Source organism: Arachis ipaensis, chromosome B02 (genome assembly GCF_000816755.2).
Source record: "Arachis ipaensis cultivar K30076 chromosome B02, Araip1.1, whole genome shotgun sequence".
NCBI classification, from domain to species: Eukaryota; Viridiplantae; Streptophyta; class Magnoliopsida; order Fabales; family Fabaceae; genus Arachis; species Arachis ipaensis.
Genome location: NC_029786.2, coordinates 102,705,248 through 102,720,367, shown reverse-complemented (window position 1 = coordinate 102,720,367; position 15,120 = coordinate 102,705,248). Strand labels below are relative to the sequence as shown.

Here is a 15,120-nt window from a genome sequence, read left to right as displayed (position 1 = left end):
TGCAGATTGCATATGATTTCATGTCATTGTGTTTTACATTGTCAATAAAGAAACATTGTTTGGAGTAACATTGCATCAGATCTAGGTAGCCCTAGAAAATGATTAGCAATTGGATGAAACCATTGTACACATTTGCATAAGCATTAGTCGACTGCAGGGGAAGTATTTAGAAAATAAAATAGACTTGCATCCATATAATTTAATGATTTTAAAACTTTGAAGTATGCTTGTGATCTTCTATTTATATATTATATTCTTGTATTTTCTATCTTTTCCTTTCAGGTAGTGAGTGTACCTGATAAAGGAGCTAGCAAGCATCATGCTGGTGATAACATTCTGGTGTGTTCACACAAACAGAATTTACATTTATTCATTATTGACATAGATAAGAGAAAGTACCACTAATGGTTGAAATTTAGAATTGAGGATATTCTTGTCATGAGAAGATAAGAGAGTTTGTTTCAAAAGAAAATTAATATAGAATTGAAGAGTTTGAAATCGCAGACTTTCTGTTTTCTCGTGTATCCGATAACCTTGCATGATGTTTTTCAGATTGATACAAAGAATATTCTTTTTATATGTGGAGGGGCCTTTGTTAATTTGGAGAAAACTATCTCTGAAAGGTGAGGCCATATTCTGCTACTATGTGGCATGCATCCCTGTAGATTGTGATTGGGAATTTCAGTTGAAGTCGTTCCCCTTTCCAGGCAGCAAAACTCATCCATTGGGTTTGGAGCACCAGTTTGTGCAAACATGAGGACTTCTGGATTCACTGATGCTCTAGTCACATCGTCACTTCTTGAGAAGGTGAGATCTTATACTTAAATATTGTATTTTGGCCATGCATTTTTTTTCATTTTTTGTGTTTGTTACTTCGCTGGGTACTAGCATAAATTTATGTAGATAATGCAGTAATATTTGGGCTTTCAGGTAGAAAGTGGTGATTTGATTGCATATGGCCTCATTCCTGAATTTGTGGGGCGTTTCCCAATTCTATCTGGTTTGTCTGCTTTGAACGAGGAACAACTTTTTCAGGTATCTAGAATGTCTATGGCAAATGCATGTCCAATTTCTGCTTTGGAGTCCATTTTTTCATTATATTTAAATATGAATGTGAATACATCTAGTAGCCCTTAAAATATGAGGCAAATACTTCATCGTTGATTCTTATAAAATATGTGAATACACGTAGCCCTCTATCAGCTTTGTGAATTCCACTGCTTCTCACAAAACTTTTTATGAAACACAGGTCCTTGTTGAACCTAAAAATGCCCTTGTTAAACAATACAGAAAGATGTTCGAAATGAACAATGTAAGCTGTTAGTCTTTTCCCCATTCATGTTTTATCCCGATTCTTATTGTGCTTAAATTCTTCTCCAACATACCTCATTGGGTTGTTCAATATTGTTGGCATGTCTGATCCAATGTTTCAGGTCAATTTACATTTCACTGATACTGCTCTGAGATTGATTGCTAAGAAAGCCATGGCAAAGAACACTGGTGCCCGTGGTTTAAGAGCCTTGTTAGAAAATGTTCTTACTGAAGCAATGTTCGAGGTACATTCTATATATTTTAGTGTCAGATTTTATTCTGTTTTCATTTTTATTAATATAAATGTGTCTTTTCTGAATTTTGATTGCCTTATCCTCAGATTCCAAACAAGGTGGATGTTGACAATGTAAAAGCAGTGCTGGTTGACGAAGAGGCCGTCGGTTCATTGGATGGCCCTGGCTGTGGCGCAAAAATCCTGTACAGTGTTGATGATGGAGCGTTGGAGGATCAAACATCAGCATATGTTTGTACATAGATAATACTTGTCAGAATCTTCCTTACCATCCTTTTGTTTTTCTTTATTGCATCTTTTTCTTGTTATTATCCTTATGGTATATACCTCCCCACCCTCAAATAAAAAGGAGGGGAAAAAATAACTAAGAGCAAATATGAATAATATTCTGTACAGCTAATGAGCATGGTATAATGTTAAATTCAATCTCTCTATAATAGGGTTCTCATTAGTCACAACACATCATATATTCTTTCTTGGTTGGATTAAACAAGTAGTTATATATCAAACACTGTTGTGTACAGCTGAAGATGGGGAAAATATGCAATAGGATAGGAGTCCTTCACGGAGTATTACTTGCTCTTGATGGATCAAGAAAAGTTATAGGCAGCAGAACTATTTAAAGATTCAGAATGGACTTACAAATTTTAGGCAACCTCACCTAGTGCTACAAAACTTAATAAATTGACTATTAAGTATTAACATTACTAGCACCAACTATCCACGGGTTGGTGAACATAGATGCTCTGAGTTCCAACGATTTTCACACCATTTTTCGAAGCATTTCCCTATCCATTAAAGAAGAGGCTACAAGCTAATATCTATCTCAACTGAACAAACTTCTTGTTTTGCAAATAACCAATCATGATGTCACTTCATGGAGGCAAGCTGAATTGTCTCCGGGGAAGCAAACATAAAACCAAATCCAGGAGAACAAGAACTCCCTATAATGAAACTTAATTGGATTAGGTGAATCAACATCTACTTCATGACCGTAGTAAGAAATATCAACTAGATACATGAAAGCCAAGAATGTATACTTACGGACAAGTGTTGGTGGCTTTATCACTTACATTTTCCATAGTGTTACTACTTTCTATGTATCACTTTCAATTTTCACTCTTCAATGGATTAGATGAACAACATGCTGAGAGTCACAGTTCAAAAGGGCATCTGCAGAATAAGAGCTGTCTCTCCATTCAAATATAACACTATCCAACAGTTTACAAATCAGATGTACATCGACTTAAGTAATTAATAAACATCAAAACTAATTGAAAAGACACAATTCTGATGAAAGATTAATAAGATTACCTTAATTTATTAAACAAGTATGAATTAAGTTAAAAGCATAAATCACTTTATTGCCAAAAGCAACAACCATGGGAAGGACTTGCCCCTTAGATACTCCAATATCAAAATCTAAAGCAGCATGAATATTCCAAGCTTTTTATCACAACATGCAATAGAAGAGGACCGAAGTAGTAATCTCTCGACCTTCACCTATCAAGGAAGTGATTTCTGCACCAAGATTAACCTTAACCACATTAGCACATTAGTCAGTATGACATTCTCATATACAAGTTGTTCTGACTGTGATCATTTCTTGGAAGGATGGAAAAATTCATTCATAAATCATAATTACAGACCAATATATATTAAGACATGAATAAGACAACGAAAGAGAATGAGGATGGAAATATGAGATTACCTTGGCAGCATTCCTCACACCAAAAACTAATTAAGCTTCCACTGATCAAAGAAGTAATTTACTCTGTCCAAGTATTGAACTCCCTGTTAGACTTGCTTACATTAAAAATTGCTTCAATTATTTAAGATAAATTTATTTATTTATGGACGAAGTTATGATATACCACCACCTTGGTACATCATACACTAAGGTGATCCAATAGTGCAGTTTGAATCTTGATTAATGTCATTCTTTTATGATCCAAATGTGAACATTGGATCACATTGTTGCATCTTTGACATTTTTCTAATTCTTGGAAACAATTTTTCGGTTTAAGTAAGAAGCAATGAAGCATGGAATACATTCTCACCTTACTATTTTCGGAAATGTTTAGTGTTTATTTGGGTGAACTTCTAAGAAAATATTTTTTTTCGAGTTATTTTTTTTAAAAGATTTTATGAATAAATAAAAGTAATTTTTTTATTGAAAAAAGACATCAACTTAACAGCACCCATACAAGCACTTAAACATCTTTGTTACCAAACGCCAAGGTAATGGAGAACTGTTTCTCTGATCGACTTGGTTTTCTTCTTCATTCAAGCGTTGAGATACTTCTTTTGGTTTTAAGGAAACCATTGACATCCTGGTCCTGTTATTAGAAATTCGACAAATCCTGGAAACCGATGAGAACCTTTTTTGGTCTGCTTCCATCTTGTGAATCATCCTTGTCTTGACTTCCTCGAGAGTGTAAACCGATTGAAGATCAGTCCTCCCAATCCCAGATTTCCGTTCCCAACTGCTTCTATCTTTAAAAAACTGGAACTGAGGATCCACTTTTTGAAAGACATCTAGGATGTCTGAGGCATATATTGGGTAAACCCCACACCCTATGACCTCCCATTCCTCTATGACCCTCCATACATATGGGATACGTTTATTCCATGGCGTATAATCTTCACATCGAGTTTCAACTTTGAATTCAGATAGAGTTTCAGCTTTGAATTTAAATGTGGCATTGTTGCCATGCCATTGACGATTATGAGCAGCATGAAACCATATGCAAACATGATCTGAGTTCCATCGACTCGTTTTAGCAAACTGTTTGCTATACCCAAAACCACTGTATTGACAACGGATTTTGGGAGGCCGTTTTGAATAAAAAGCACGACTAGTGGTGGGAGACTCTATATGGGAAGGAATATGATAAACAACACAACAGAGAATGAAACCAACTAGCTGGTTCAATGGTTGATCTGCAGGAAGGTCAATAGTTACTGAAGCCTCTCTTGTCTGATATATGAACCATGGTGGAACCTTGCTTCCGGGATAAAAAACCTGATTGTTGGATTCAGGGAAGAACGTAGTATCGTCATCATCAGCATGAGGTTCAATTTTGTATTGCAGCATGTCAGCCAATATATCTCTAATTGCTACTCCCATCATTGTAAGATGCACATATTCTAAGAATGAATGCTCATCAAGCCTCTCGCAGTTTTCAAATGAGATGGATTTTAGATTTAAACTGAATAGTGTCTTTATATTGAACAATTTCTCCAGCGATCTGCAGTTTGTGGCAGATAAATGTATAAGAGACGGTGGAAGCTCCGGTAAAGATCCAAGGCTGCAGCAACCTGTTATGTTGAGATCCTGTAACCGCGACAGGGCTTTCATATTGTGAGGGAGTTCAATCAACTGTTTGCATCCTTCAAGATTTAGTTTCTCAAGGGATACTAAGAGACACAGCTCGTTTGGAAGAGTTTCAAGTCTCACATTACTCAGATCACACTCTACAAGTTTGCTGAGACGGCCAACTGATGATTGCAACATTTCAATTATTGTCCCATTGAAATTCAAGCTCATTAATTCCTCTGATGACACTGAAAATTCCTTCATGCTTGAGCAGCAACGAACATCGAGTTTTTTAAGAGATTTTAAATGGATATTGCTTTTAAGACTCTTTAGTGCTTTGCAACCCCAAACACTTAAATTTTCGAGCTTGTGGATGGATAAAATGGATGGATGAAGTTCAAACAACCTTACGCATTCAATGAGGCATATTTCTTCAAGGTTTGATGCACGAGAAAAATCTGGAAGCTCCACTAGCTGCTTGCATCCCCTAAGGTTAATCTTCTTTAAATTTACAAGATCCTATAACAATAAGGGGACCATCATCACATGTTAACATACTTAATTTTCTATTAAGAGAAGAAGGCTAAAAGATGCTCTTATACATGTAGATATGTATACCTGAACTCCATCCCAAAGTTTAGAAACTTGGCTATCTGGCATAGAAAGCTTAACAAGCTTCTCAGCACAAATATTTGGCGGAAGAGACTTCACAGGGCAGCCACTCCACTCCAAGTATCTTAGTTCCTTTGGAAATGAATCAAAAGTTGAAGAAACGTGCACATTTGCTGATTCTTTTTGCCTCCATGAATCATAAAATTTAAGAAACCTTATATTAGGCATCCTTTTAAAAGTGTCGGCATCTAAATGTAGATCTCTTTTAATTTGAGACAAGTCCAACATAATGCCTTCAACTGAGTCTGTTCCCTGCAAACAATCCAATGGCCAAACATGTTATCATGTTAGTCGCATTTCCTGCATTAACACATGCAATCAAGAAAAGTAATTAAATATGTGGTTTTCTTACCTTATTATTGTTCAGTACATTGTAGACATCCTCATGGTTACTTAAGCGGCTACGTCTTCCTGGGTCTTTAATTGATTCTTGACGAACTATTTCTCGACCCATTTGCCCTATCAAATCATGCATTTCTATTGTATTACGATTTGAAATAGTTATGAGAGCTTTACGTGAAAGGTTGCCTATGCCAATAGCAGGAAAAAAACCACAGGATTCTAGAAATGATATGACAACATCCTTATCTTCTCCTTTGAAAAAAAATGCAATGTCAAGGAATATGTCCTTCTCTAAATCATCTAGCCCATCATAACTCAATTTTAAGACATTAAAAATGTCTATATTAGGATAAATCTTGAGTTTTCCCAAAGCACTTTCCCATTCTTCTATGGTTTTAGAGTATAAAAAAGAACCCAAAACTCGTAAAGCCAATGGGACGCCATTTGCATAATTGACTGCTATTTCAGAAAACTCTTCATATCCAGTTTCAGGATAGACTTTGTCAAAAGCATTCAAGCAAAATAGCTTAAGGGAATTTTTAAAGCTCAAGCCCTGGACTTCATATATTCCATGAACTTTTCTAAGGACATGCTTGTCTCTGGTAGTTATAATGATCCTACTACCTGGTCCCAACCATTTTGTAGCAAGATGTTCAAACTGTTCTAATGTATCCATATCATCAAGCACTATGAAAACTTTTTTTCGACTCAACTTTCTCTGGATAAAAGCGGATCTTGCTTTGGATGATCCTTTCAAAACAAGGCTTTCTCCGGCTAATAACTCAGAAATAAGTTTCTCACATAAATAAGGCACACCAAACTTTTGTGATTCTTCTCTTACATTTTTCAACATACAACTGCCTTCATATTGGGAAGAATATTTGTCAAATAAGAATTCAGCAATAGTAGTTTTACCTATTCCTCCCATCCCCCAAATTCCTATGATTCGGACCTTGACGGATTCAATTTCCAATAATGATTCAATACTTGTAAAATTATCATCAATTCCAACAAGACATTTGGATTCTATTGAGAAAATATATGACAATTTCTCTGAAATATCATTCACAATTTCTTCAATGAATTTAGATTCATCCCTGTTGTATAAAAAATATAAGAAAATATTACACATTACAACTATAATTGAAAAGAAGACAAGTATAACTATGACAAAATAAAAAATAAAAAGCTTAGCAGGTATGCATATGCATATGGCAATATAGTTAAGTACTAGAGTAGTGGATTTAGTAATTAGTAGTAAAAGGAAGAACTTACTGATATTTTGATGGATAATGAAATCCAGATAAATTAGAAGCTTCCTTTAAAGCAAATCTCCAACTTTGCACCTTCATCATATTTCCCTTCAATCTGTGTTGGTGTTTATCAAAAGCCTCCTTAAAGGAATTATTCTGATGCCGCACATCAGAGGGAACAACGTTGTAGAAAACAGGTATCACAATCCTTCGATCTTGTTTCATGCATTGAATTACTTTCACAAGTTCATTCAAGCACCAAGTGGAAGAAGCATAGTTTTCCGAAAAGATGACCAAGGAAATACAAGACTCTTCAATGGCTTGAATAAGCGTGGATGAAATATCATCTCCAGGGTGCAGTTTTTCGTCGTCCACGAAGAAATCGATATGGTAACGATGCAACTCTTTTCTCAAATGGCTAAGAAAAGAAGTGCGGATATCTTCTCCTCTGAAGCTGATGAAGACATCATGTTTGATTCTGGGAGCATCCAATAAAAAAGAAGAAGAAGAAGAAGAAGCCATTGAAAATTAGGAAGAGACTGTAGACAGTGGTGAGATCTTAACACAGTGATGTTGTGAGTGACTATGAGTAGAGTGTCAATGTACATACATAGATACATATGAATCTTCCTGGTTGTTTCTTGGCTGGTTCCTCCTCCTTTCTTAATTAGAAGACCCTTTGTGCACTATTCTTTTCTTAAAGCTCTCAATTCTTAGTGTTATATTATATAATAATAAAAGTGGGATTGAAAAACCAAATTGAAAATTTATTTTGTTCACCTTTCATGTTCAGCAAACGCGTCTGGAGCAATGTTATAAGGTCTTTCTTATACTTTTTTTTTCACGAGACATGGAACTTTTTTTGTCTTCGCTTTTGTTTTGTATGTAACCCCACCATGTGACACGCATATAGATATAGACATCTTGCATGGGAATTTGTGAAGTAGGTCTAAAATTCGATGGTTGCATGTATGCATGTTGTTATTAAATGAGTAACATTGTTGAAGTAGGAATTTTTCGTTGAATATACTCCTTTTACGGTCAACATTATTGAATTATATACAGAACTATTAAAATTTAAGAAGACACAGATAACTTTACAACTTTCTAGCATTATGTAGTTGTGCTCATGAAGATTTAATTTGTGGATGTTGAAAACCCATCACCGTCATGACATTCATATATACTTTAATAAATGAGTCCTTCTCTTCACTCATTCAAATCTGAAGAAAAAACACCAATGGCAATGAATATCATACTATCTAAACATAAATGATACAAAGATTTCATTACACTCATATTTGCATGGTTTACACTCATATTCAATACTTGTTGAATTAAACTAATGATATCTGAGACATATATTGATGAAACGCTTCACTCTAGGACTGAGCAAACATCATTTGCATTTCTTTCTTCATAGAAATAGTTTGATCTTGTGTATATTCATATTCAACTGCTGCTTGCAACAAGATGAGATAAGATTGTTCCGTTATATCGCGCTCTGAACGCTCATCCAATCTCATAAAATTTCTAAAGGAGACGTAGATACTGCTTAAACTAAATATTGCATCTAAACTAAATATTGTTTTCAGGTAAAGATTGAAGGCTGCAGCAATCTTTAAGAAACTGAATTGCCCGATCGATGAGTGCAGTATATCAATGAGCCATCATTATTTGCATAATTATTAATCAAAGGAAAATTGCTAAAATTAAATATAATTTCATTTCAGATATGAATAATACTGTTCTGTACAGCTAATGAGCATAGTAGAATGTTAAATTCAATGTTGCTATAATAGCTCTCTCGTCACTCACATCATGTATCCTTTCTTGGGTGGATTAAACAAGTTGTTATATATCAAACACTGCTGTATGCAGCTGAAGATGGGGAAATATGGAATAGGATAGGAGTCCTTAACTGGATATTACTTGCTAAAGTTAAAGGCAGAACCATTTAAAAGATTCAAAATGGGTTTACAAATTTTAGCTAACCTCACCTAGTGTTACAAAACCTAATAAATTGACTATTAACATTACTAGCACCAACTATCCAGTGGTTGATGAACATAGATGCTCCGAATTCCAACGATTTCCACACTATTTATCAAAACATTTCCTTTTCCAGGGAAAAAGAGAGGCTACAACCTAAGACCTATCTCAATTGATCAAACTTTTTGTTTTGCAAATAACCAATCACCATGACATTTCATAGGGGCAAGCTGAATTGTCTCTGGGGAAGCAAACATAAGACCAAGTCCAACTGTCCAAGACAGCAAGAACTCCCTGTAATGAAAACTTTATAAAAAAGTTGGATTAGGTGAATCAACAACTACTTCAAGACCATAATAATAAGAAATATCAAGTAGATGCATAAAAGGCAAGCATGTATAGTTATGGACAAGTGTTAGTGGCTATATGACTTACATTTTCCTCGGTGTGACTACTTTGTGAATATATATCACTTCCAATGTTCACTCTTAAATAGGGTAAGATGAACAGCATGCTGAGAGTCACAGTTCAAAAGGACACCTAACTGCAGAATAAGAGCTGCTCCATTCAAATACATCACCATCCAAAAATTTACAATCAACATAAGTAATTAATAGACATAAAAACTAATTGAAAAGAGACCGTTCTGGTAATAGATTAGCAAGATTATCTTAATTGCTTTAAAGAAAAGTATGAATCAAGTTAAAAAGCATAAATGACTACATCGCCAACAACCTTCGGAAGGACTTGCCCCTTACATCCACCAATAGTAAAATCTGAAGCAACATGAATATTCAAAGTCTTTCCTCACAACATGCAACAGAAGAAGACTGAAGTAGTAATTTCTCAGCCTTCACTGATCAAACAAGTGATTTCTGCACCCCAAAAATTTACCACATTAGCATATTTATCAGTATGGCATTCTATCAGTGTTGCTAGAATAAAGTTTGTTAAAGCTGAGTGGAGGTGCCAAAATTGTGTATTTTATTAACTGATACTAGCATGAAAGGGAATCAAACATTGTATAGAATTTCCTATTAACTTTAGAATGAAATGCGCCTTACACTTGTTTCAATACCTATCTAATTGTATACGTCTTTGGACGATGATTCCTCTTCGACTTCTTCCGACCATGACTCTTCTTTTCTTCTTCTTTCTTCTTCAATCTTACGAATCAGCCGTGTTTTCACTTCGTCGAGAGTGAAAATGAATTTATCAACACGAAGCTGAGATAAGCTGCGTCTATCAAAAAAGAACTGGAACTCCGGATCCACATTTTGAAAAACATCCAGGATGTCTGATTCATATACTGGGCGAACTCCGCATCCTATCACTTCCCATTTATATTGCAACGCCTCATTGACCGTCCATCTTTCGTCATAATAATTATCTGAAGCTACAGCACTGAATTTAAGTGTAACATTCTTGGCGCGCAATCCATGGTGACTACGAACTTTTCCAAACCATATACAAACATGGTTTGAGCTCCATCCCGTCGCCTTAACAAAATGTGTGCTGCTCACTAAATCCGAAAGACATCTGATCACGCGAGGAAACACTCTTTGAGAAGGAATATGAGAAACAACACAGCACAAAATGAAACCCACTATTTGGTGCCAAGGTTCATACGCAGCGTTAATAGTTAACCAACTCTCTCTTGTCTGATATTTGCACCATGAGGGTACCTTGTTTAATATAAGGAATCAATTCTAGATTGGTGTATTACTATTTTCTTAAATGACTTAAATCCGACATATAACTATTTTCTTAATAAATCGAAACTCAAATAATACAGGTTCTCAAATTCAATATTTTTCTTCTAAATAAAATTTCAAATAAATTCTTAAGACTTAAAATGTCATAAAAGAGGACCTTCCTTAGATTAAGGAGGGAGGCAAGAGGAAAGAAAGTGGTTGGTGCTGAGGAAGAAGAGGAATTCTTTGAAACAAACATGGAAGACAACATGGAAAAACTTCACCGGTGCACTTGCCGGTGAAGTTGTGCGAGTTCTAATTTTGCAGATCGAGTTTTTGGCACCGTTGCCGGGGATTGTTCGAGATTGACAAACTACTGGTTGTCTTGCTCCTTATATCAGGTACTTTTTACTGTTTTTCTTTTAAATTGTGTTCTTTATTTTCTTTTTTTCAAAATTTTTCAAAATTCTTTTTCATCTTTAGTCATATTTTTTTTTGTTTGAGTCCTGTGTCAAATCTTAAGTTTGGTGTCCTTTTGATATTTATTGACTTTTCTTTTTTTTTTTTTTTGAGTTTCTTGAAAAAAAAATTGACCTTGGTTTCTTTTCTTTTTGTGTTATTTTCCTTTTTTTTAATTTTTAAAATTTTAATGTCCTTTAGTGTTTCTCTCTCTAATTTTTGAAAATTTTGTTTGATTCTAAAATTTTAATGTTTGGTGTCCCTCTAGTGTTTGTCCTTTCTTTTTAATTATTCAAAAAAAATTTTTAATTCGAAAATTTTAAAAATCTTTTTCTTATCTTGGTTTTAAATTTTAAGTTTGGTGTATTTTTAGTGTTCTTTTTGTTTCATTTGATTTTCTTTAACCTTATAAATAAGAAAGTGTATTATTTGAGAGTAATACACTTCGAAGCCATATCTTATGATGCTGGTTGCATTTCCTGCATTAACAAATGTAATCAAGGAAAGAAATTAAATATGTTATTTTATTTCTTACCTTATTATTATTCAACACATTGTAGACATCCTCATAGTTACTTAAGCGGCTACGTCTTCCTGGGTCTTTAATTGATTCTTGACGAACTATTTCTCGACCCATTTGTTCTATCAAGTCATGCATTTCTATTATATTATACTTTGAAATAGTTATAAGAGCTTTACGTGAAAGGTTGCCTATGCCAATAGCAGGAAAGAAACCACAGGATTCTAGAAATGGTACAACAACATCCTTATCTTCTCCTTTGAAAAAAAATACAATGTCAAGGAATATGTCCTTCTCTAAATCATCTAGCCCATCATAACTCAATTTTAAGACATTAAAAATGTCTATATTAGGATAAATCTTGAGCTTTCCCAAAGCACTTTTCCATTCTTCTATGGTTTTGGAATATAAAAAAGAACCTAAAACTTTTAAAGCCAATGGAACGCCTTTTGCATAAAAGAAGACAAGTATAACTGACAAAAAAAACATAAAAAGCTTAGCAGGTATGCATATGCATATGGCAATATAGTTAGGGAACTACTCAAATGAAGATGCAAAAAACATCTTTTTATGAAGATGCTTTGTATAAAAGTGTGATTTATTGATTTGGCCACACTTTAAATAAAAACAACATTTTTATAACATATCAAAATCTAACCCTACAATCCATCATCTAAGGGTCAAAAAGAAAAATCATCACATGATGACAATTATAATATCTTCATGGGAGTATCCACCATATAGTTAAGTACTAGAGAAGTGGATTAAATAGTAAAAAGAAGAACTAACTGATATTTCGATGGATAATGAAATCCAGATAAACTAGAAGCTTCCATTAAAGCAAATCTCCAACTTTGCACCTTCCTCATGTTTCCCTTCAATCTGTGTCGGTGTTTATCAAAAGCCTCCTTAAAGGAATTATTTTGATGGCGCACATCAGAGGGAACAACGTTGTAGAAAACAGGTATCACAATCCTTTGATCTTGTTTCATGCATTGAATTACTTTCACGAGTTCATTCAAGCACCAAGTTGAAGAAGCATAGTTTTCCGAAAAGATCACCAAGGAAATAGAAGACTCTTCAATGGCTTGAATAAGTGTGGATGAAATGTCATCTCCAGGGTGCAGTTTCTCGTCGTCTACGAAGAAATCGATATGGTTATGATGCAACTCTTTTCGCAAATGGCTAAGAAAAGAAGTGCGGATGTCTTCTCCTCTGAAGCTGATGAAGACATCATGTTTGATTCTGGGAGCATCCAACAAAGAAGAAGAAGAAGAAGCCATTGAAAATAAGGAAGAGGCTCTCTAGCCAGTGGTGGGATCTTCAACACAGTGATGTTGTGAGTGCAGTGTCAACGTACATACATAGATTAATCTTCTTGGTTGTTTCTTGGCTGGTTCCTCCTCCATTCTTAATTAGAAGAACCTTTGTGCACTATTCTTTTGTTAAAGCTCTCAATTCTTAGTGTTATATTATATAATAATAAAAGTGGGATTGAAAAACCAAATTGAAAATGCATTTTGTTCACCTTTCATGTTCAGCAAACGCGTCTGGGGCAATCTTATAAGGTCTTTTTTATACTTTTTTTTCTACGTTTTTGTTTTGTATGTAACCCCACCATGTGACACGCAAATAGATATAGACATCTTGCATGGGAATTTGTGAAGTTGGTCTAAAATTCGATGGTTGCATGTATATGTATGTTGTTATTAAATGAGTAACATTTTTCATTATAGTCTTTTGCAATATAATACGCCAAGCAATTAAGCTTCCTACCATTGGCAAAGAAGTAACATTATTGAATCATATACAGAACTATTAAAATGATATTCAATTCATCATTACCCTCATTTGTATGGTTTAATTATGACCAATCTCCATCTCCAACTCTGCTTGTTGAATGAAGTTCATGATATCCGAGACATATATTGGAGGAAATACCACACTCTAGGACTGAGCAAACAGCATTGCCTTTCTTTTTTCATAGAAATAGTTTGATCCAACCATGAATTGAAATAAAATCTTGTGTATATTAGTAGTATCTGTCTAAATTCATATCCAACTGTTCCTTGTAACATGATGATATGGGATTGTTCCATTATATAGCGCGCCGAATCATCCAATCTCATACAATTTCTAAAGGAGATGCAGATACTGCTTAAACCAAATATGGCATGTGAAGTTCAATGAGTTTCTCAACACAAAAATTGATGGCAGAGACTTCAAGGGGAATCTTTCCCACTCAAAGTATCTTAGCTCACAAGAAAATAACTCAAGATTTGAAGGAACACACACATTTGATGATGTCTGAAGGTATTAGCTAGCATTCAAGTGTAAATCTCTTATTTGAGACAAGTCTGACATAATGCCTTCAACTATTTCTCTACCCTGGAAATTAAAGTAGTGGTAAGAAATTCTGTCATACTAGCTACATTTGCTGCATTAACATAAGCAATAACAAAATAAGTACACCATTTTCTTACCTTGTTTTTCTGAAATATCTTTCACAATTTCTTCAATAAATTTAGATTCATATCATGTTGAATAAAAAATATAAGAGAATATTACACATTACAGTTTATAATTAAGTAGAAAACAAGTATAACAATGGGCATGAAAATGAGAATTAAGAATATGATTGTCTAACCTGCTAATGTTATTTTTCAAGACATTTCAATTTCTTGGAAAATCATAATCAAATATTTTTTTATGGTGTCAAAAGCTGAAGTTGAGATGAGTAGCAGTCCAAAACTTCCTCAAAGAAAGAAACAACACAAATACAAACAGAAAAAAACAATATTATAAAAAAAATAAAAATCATAGAGTAGCAGTCCAAAACTTCGCCGCAGTTTTATTTTTCATTTTTGTTGAAAGTGCTAAAAATTTAATCCCCAATTGTTTAAAAAAAAATTACATATGTCGATTATATTCTTACATTAATAGTACGAGTTCATTTCATAGTGCTTAAATCATAGAGTAAGAGTATGTGATTGAAAAAAAATTATCATTTTTTTCTAACACTTGATCAACAAAAATATTATACTATATATTAACTTTTTGAACCATAAACTTTAAATCATAAATTCTAATAATATAAAAATAAAGTGTTATCTCAAAGTGTTTGTTAATATTAATAAAAAGTGTTAGACTCCTTAAAAGAAAAATAGGAAAAAAAAAAACTCATCACCATTAGAAGAATAAGAAAAATACAGGTATGAGAGGAAAAGAAGAACATTGATTTTTTATAGATGTATTTTATCTTTTTTTAATTCTTTTGAAATATTTGGTTAAGAAATTTGTTTTTT

The 15,120-nt window shown here is 33.9% G+C and overlaps 2 protein-coding genes across 20 annotated transcripts in view; one reads left to right on the top strand and one right to left on the bottom strand.

The window, feature by feature from the left end:
• Positions 1–1,992, top strand: part of LOC107626075 (CLP protease regulatory subunit CLPX2, mitochondrial) — a 4,746-nt gene extending 2,754 nt beyond the window's left edge. For 2 of the 6 annotated variants that reach the window (XM_016328855.2, XM_016328854.2), the window contains 7 exons: positions 283–339; positions 553–623; positions 708–807; positions 931–1,035; positions 1,250–1,312; positions 1,434–1,556; positions 1,652–1,992. In XM_016328855.2, coding sequence (XP_016184341.1) covers positions 283–339; positions 553–623; positions 708–807; positions 931–1,035; positions 1,250–1,312; positions 1,434–1,556; positions 1,652–1,807 — 675 coding nt within the window. In that variant the 3' untranslated portion in view covers positions 1,808–1,992. Of the gene's footprint in view, positions 1–280; positions 340–552; positions 624–707; positions 808–930; positions 1,036–1,249; positions 1,313–1,433; positions 1,557–1,651 lie in introns of all 6 variants that reach the window. The other 4 variants (XM_021116436.1, XM_021116437.1, XM_021116438.1 and 1 more) reach the window with 4 other exon arrangements.
• Positions 2,013–13,188, bottom strand: LOC107626073 (disease resistance protein RML1B-like). 14 transcript variants are annotated; one of them, XR_002358062.1, is made up of 6 exons: positions 7,173–7,893; positions 5,908–6,994; positions 5,502–5,807; positions 2,879–5,402; positions 2,638–2,751; positions 2,013–2,508 (listed from the first exon to the last, which is right to left on the bottom strand). XR_002358062.1 is itself a non-coding variant. In XM_016328853.2 (6 exons), exons 1-5 carry the CDS (start codon positions 7,670–7,672, stop codon positions 3,321–3,323), a joined length of 3,519 nt encoding a protein of 1,172 aa, XP_016184339.1. In that variant the 5' UTR covers positions 7,673–7,893; the 3' UTR covers positions 2,105–3,085; positions 3,276–3,320. The 14 variants fall into 14 exon arrangements, 3 of the variants coding, with proteins under 3 accessions (XP_016184339.1, XP_020972092.1, XP_020972091.1); XR_002358063.1 differs by having other exon boundaries at positions 2,638–2,737; XR_002358061.1 differs by having other exon boundaries at positions 2,105–3,085; positions 3,276–3,358; positions 3,625–5,402.

Coding starts and splice junctions, on each gene's coding strand:
- LOC107626073 (XM_021116432.1), bottom strand. CDS start 7,672: ATGGCTTCTTCTTCTTCTTCTTCTTTTTTATTGGATGCTCCCAGAATC. Junction 5,808..5,907: donor ATGTACTGAACAATAATAAG/GTAAGAAAACCA, acceptor GATTGTTTGCAG/GGAACAGACTCAGTTGAAGG. Junction 5,403..5,501: donor AACTTTGGGATGGAGTTCAG/GTATACATATCT, acceptor TTATTGTTATAG/GATCTTGTAAATTTAAAGAA.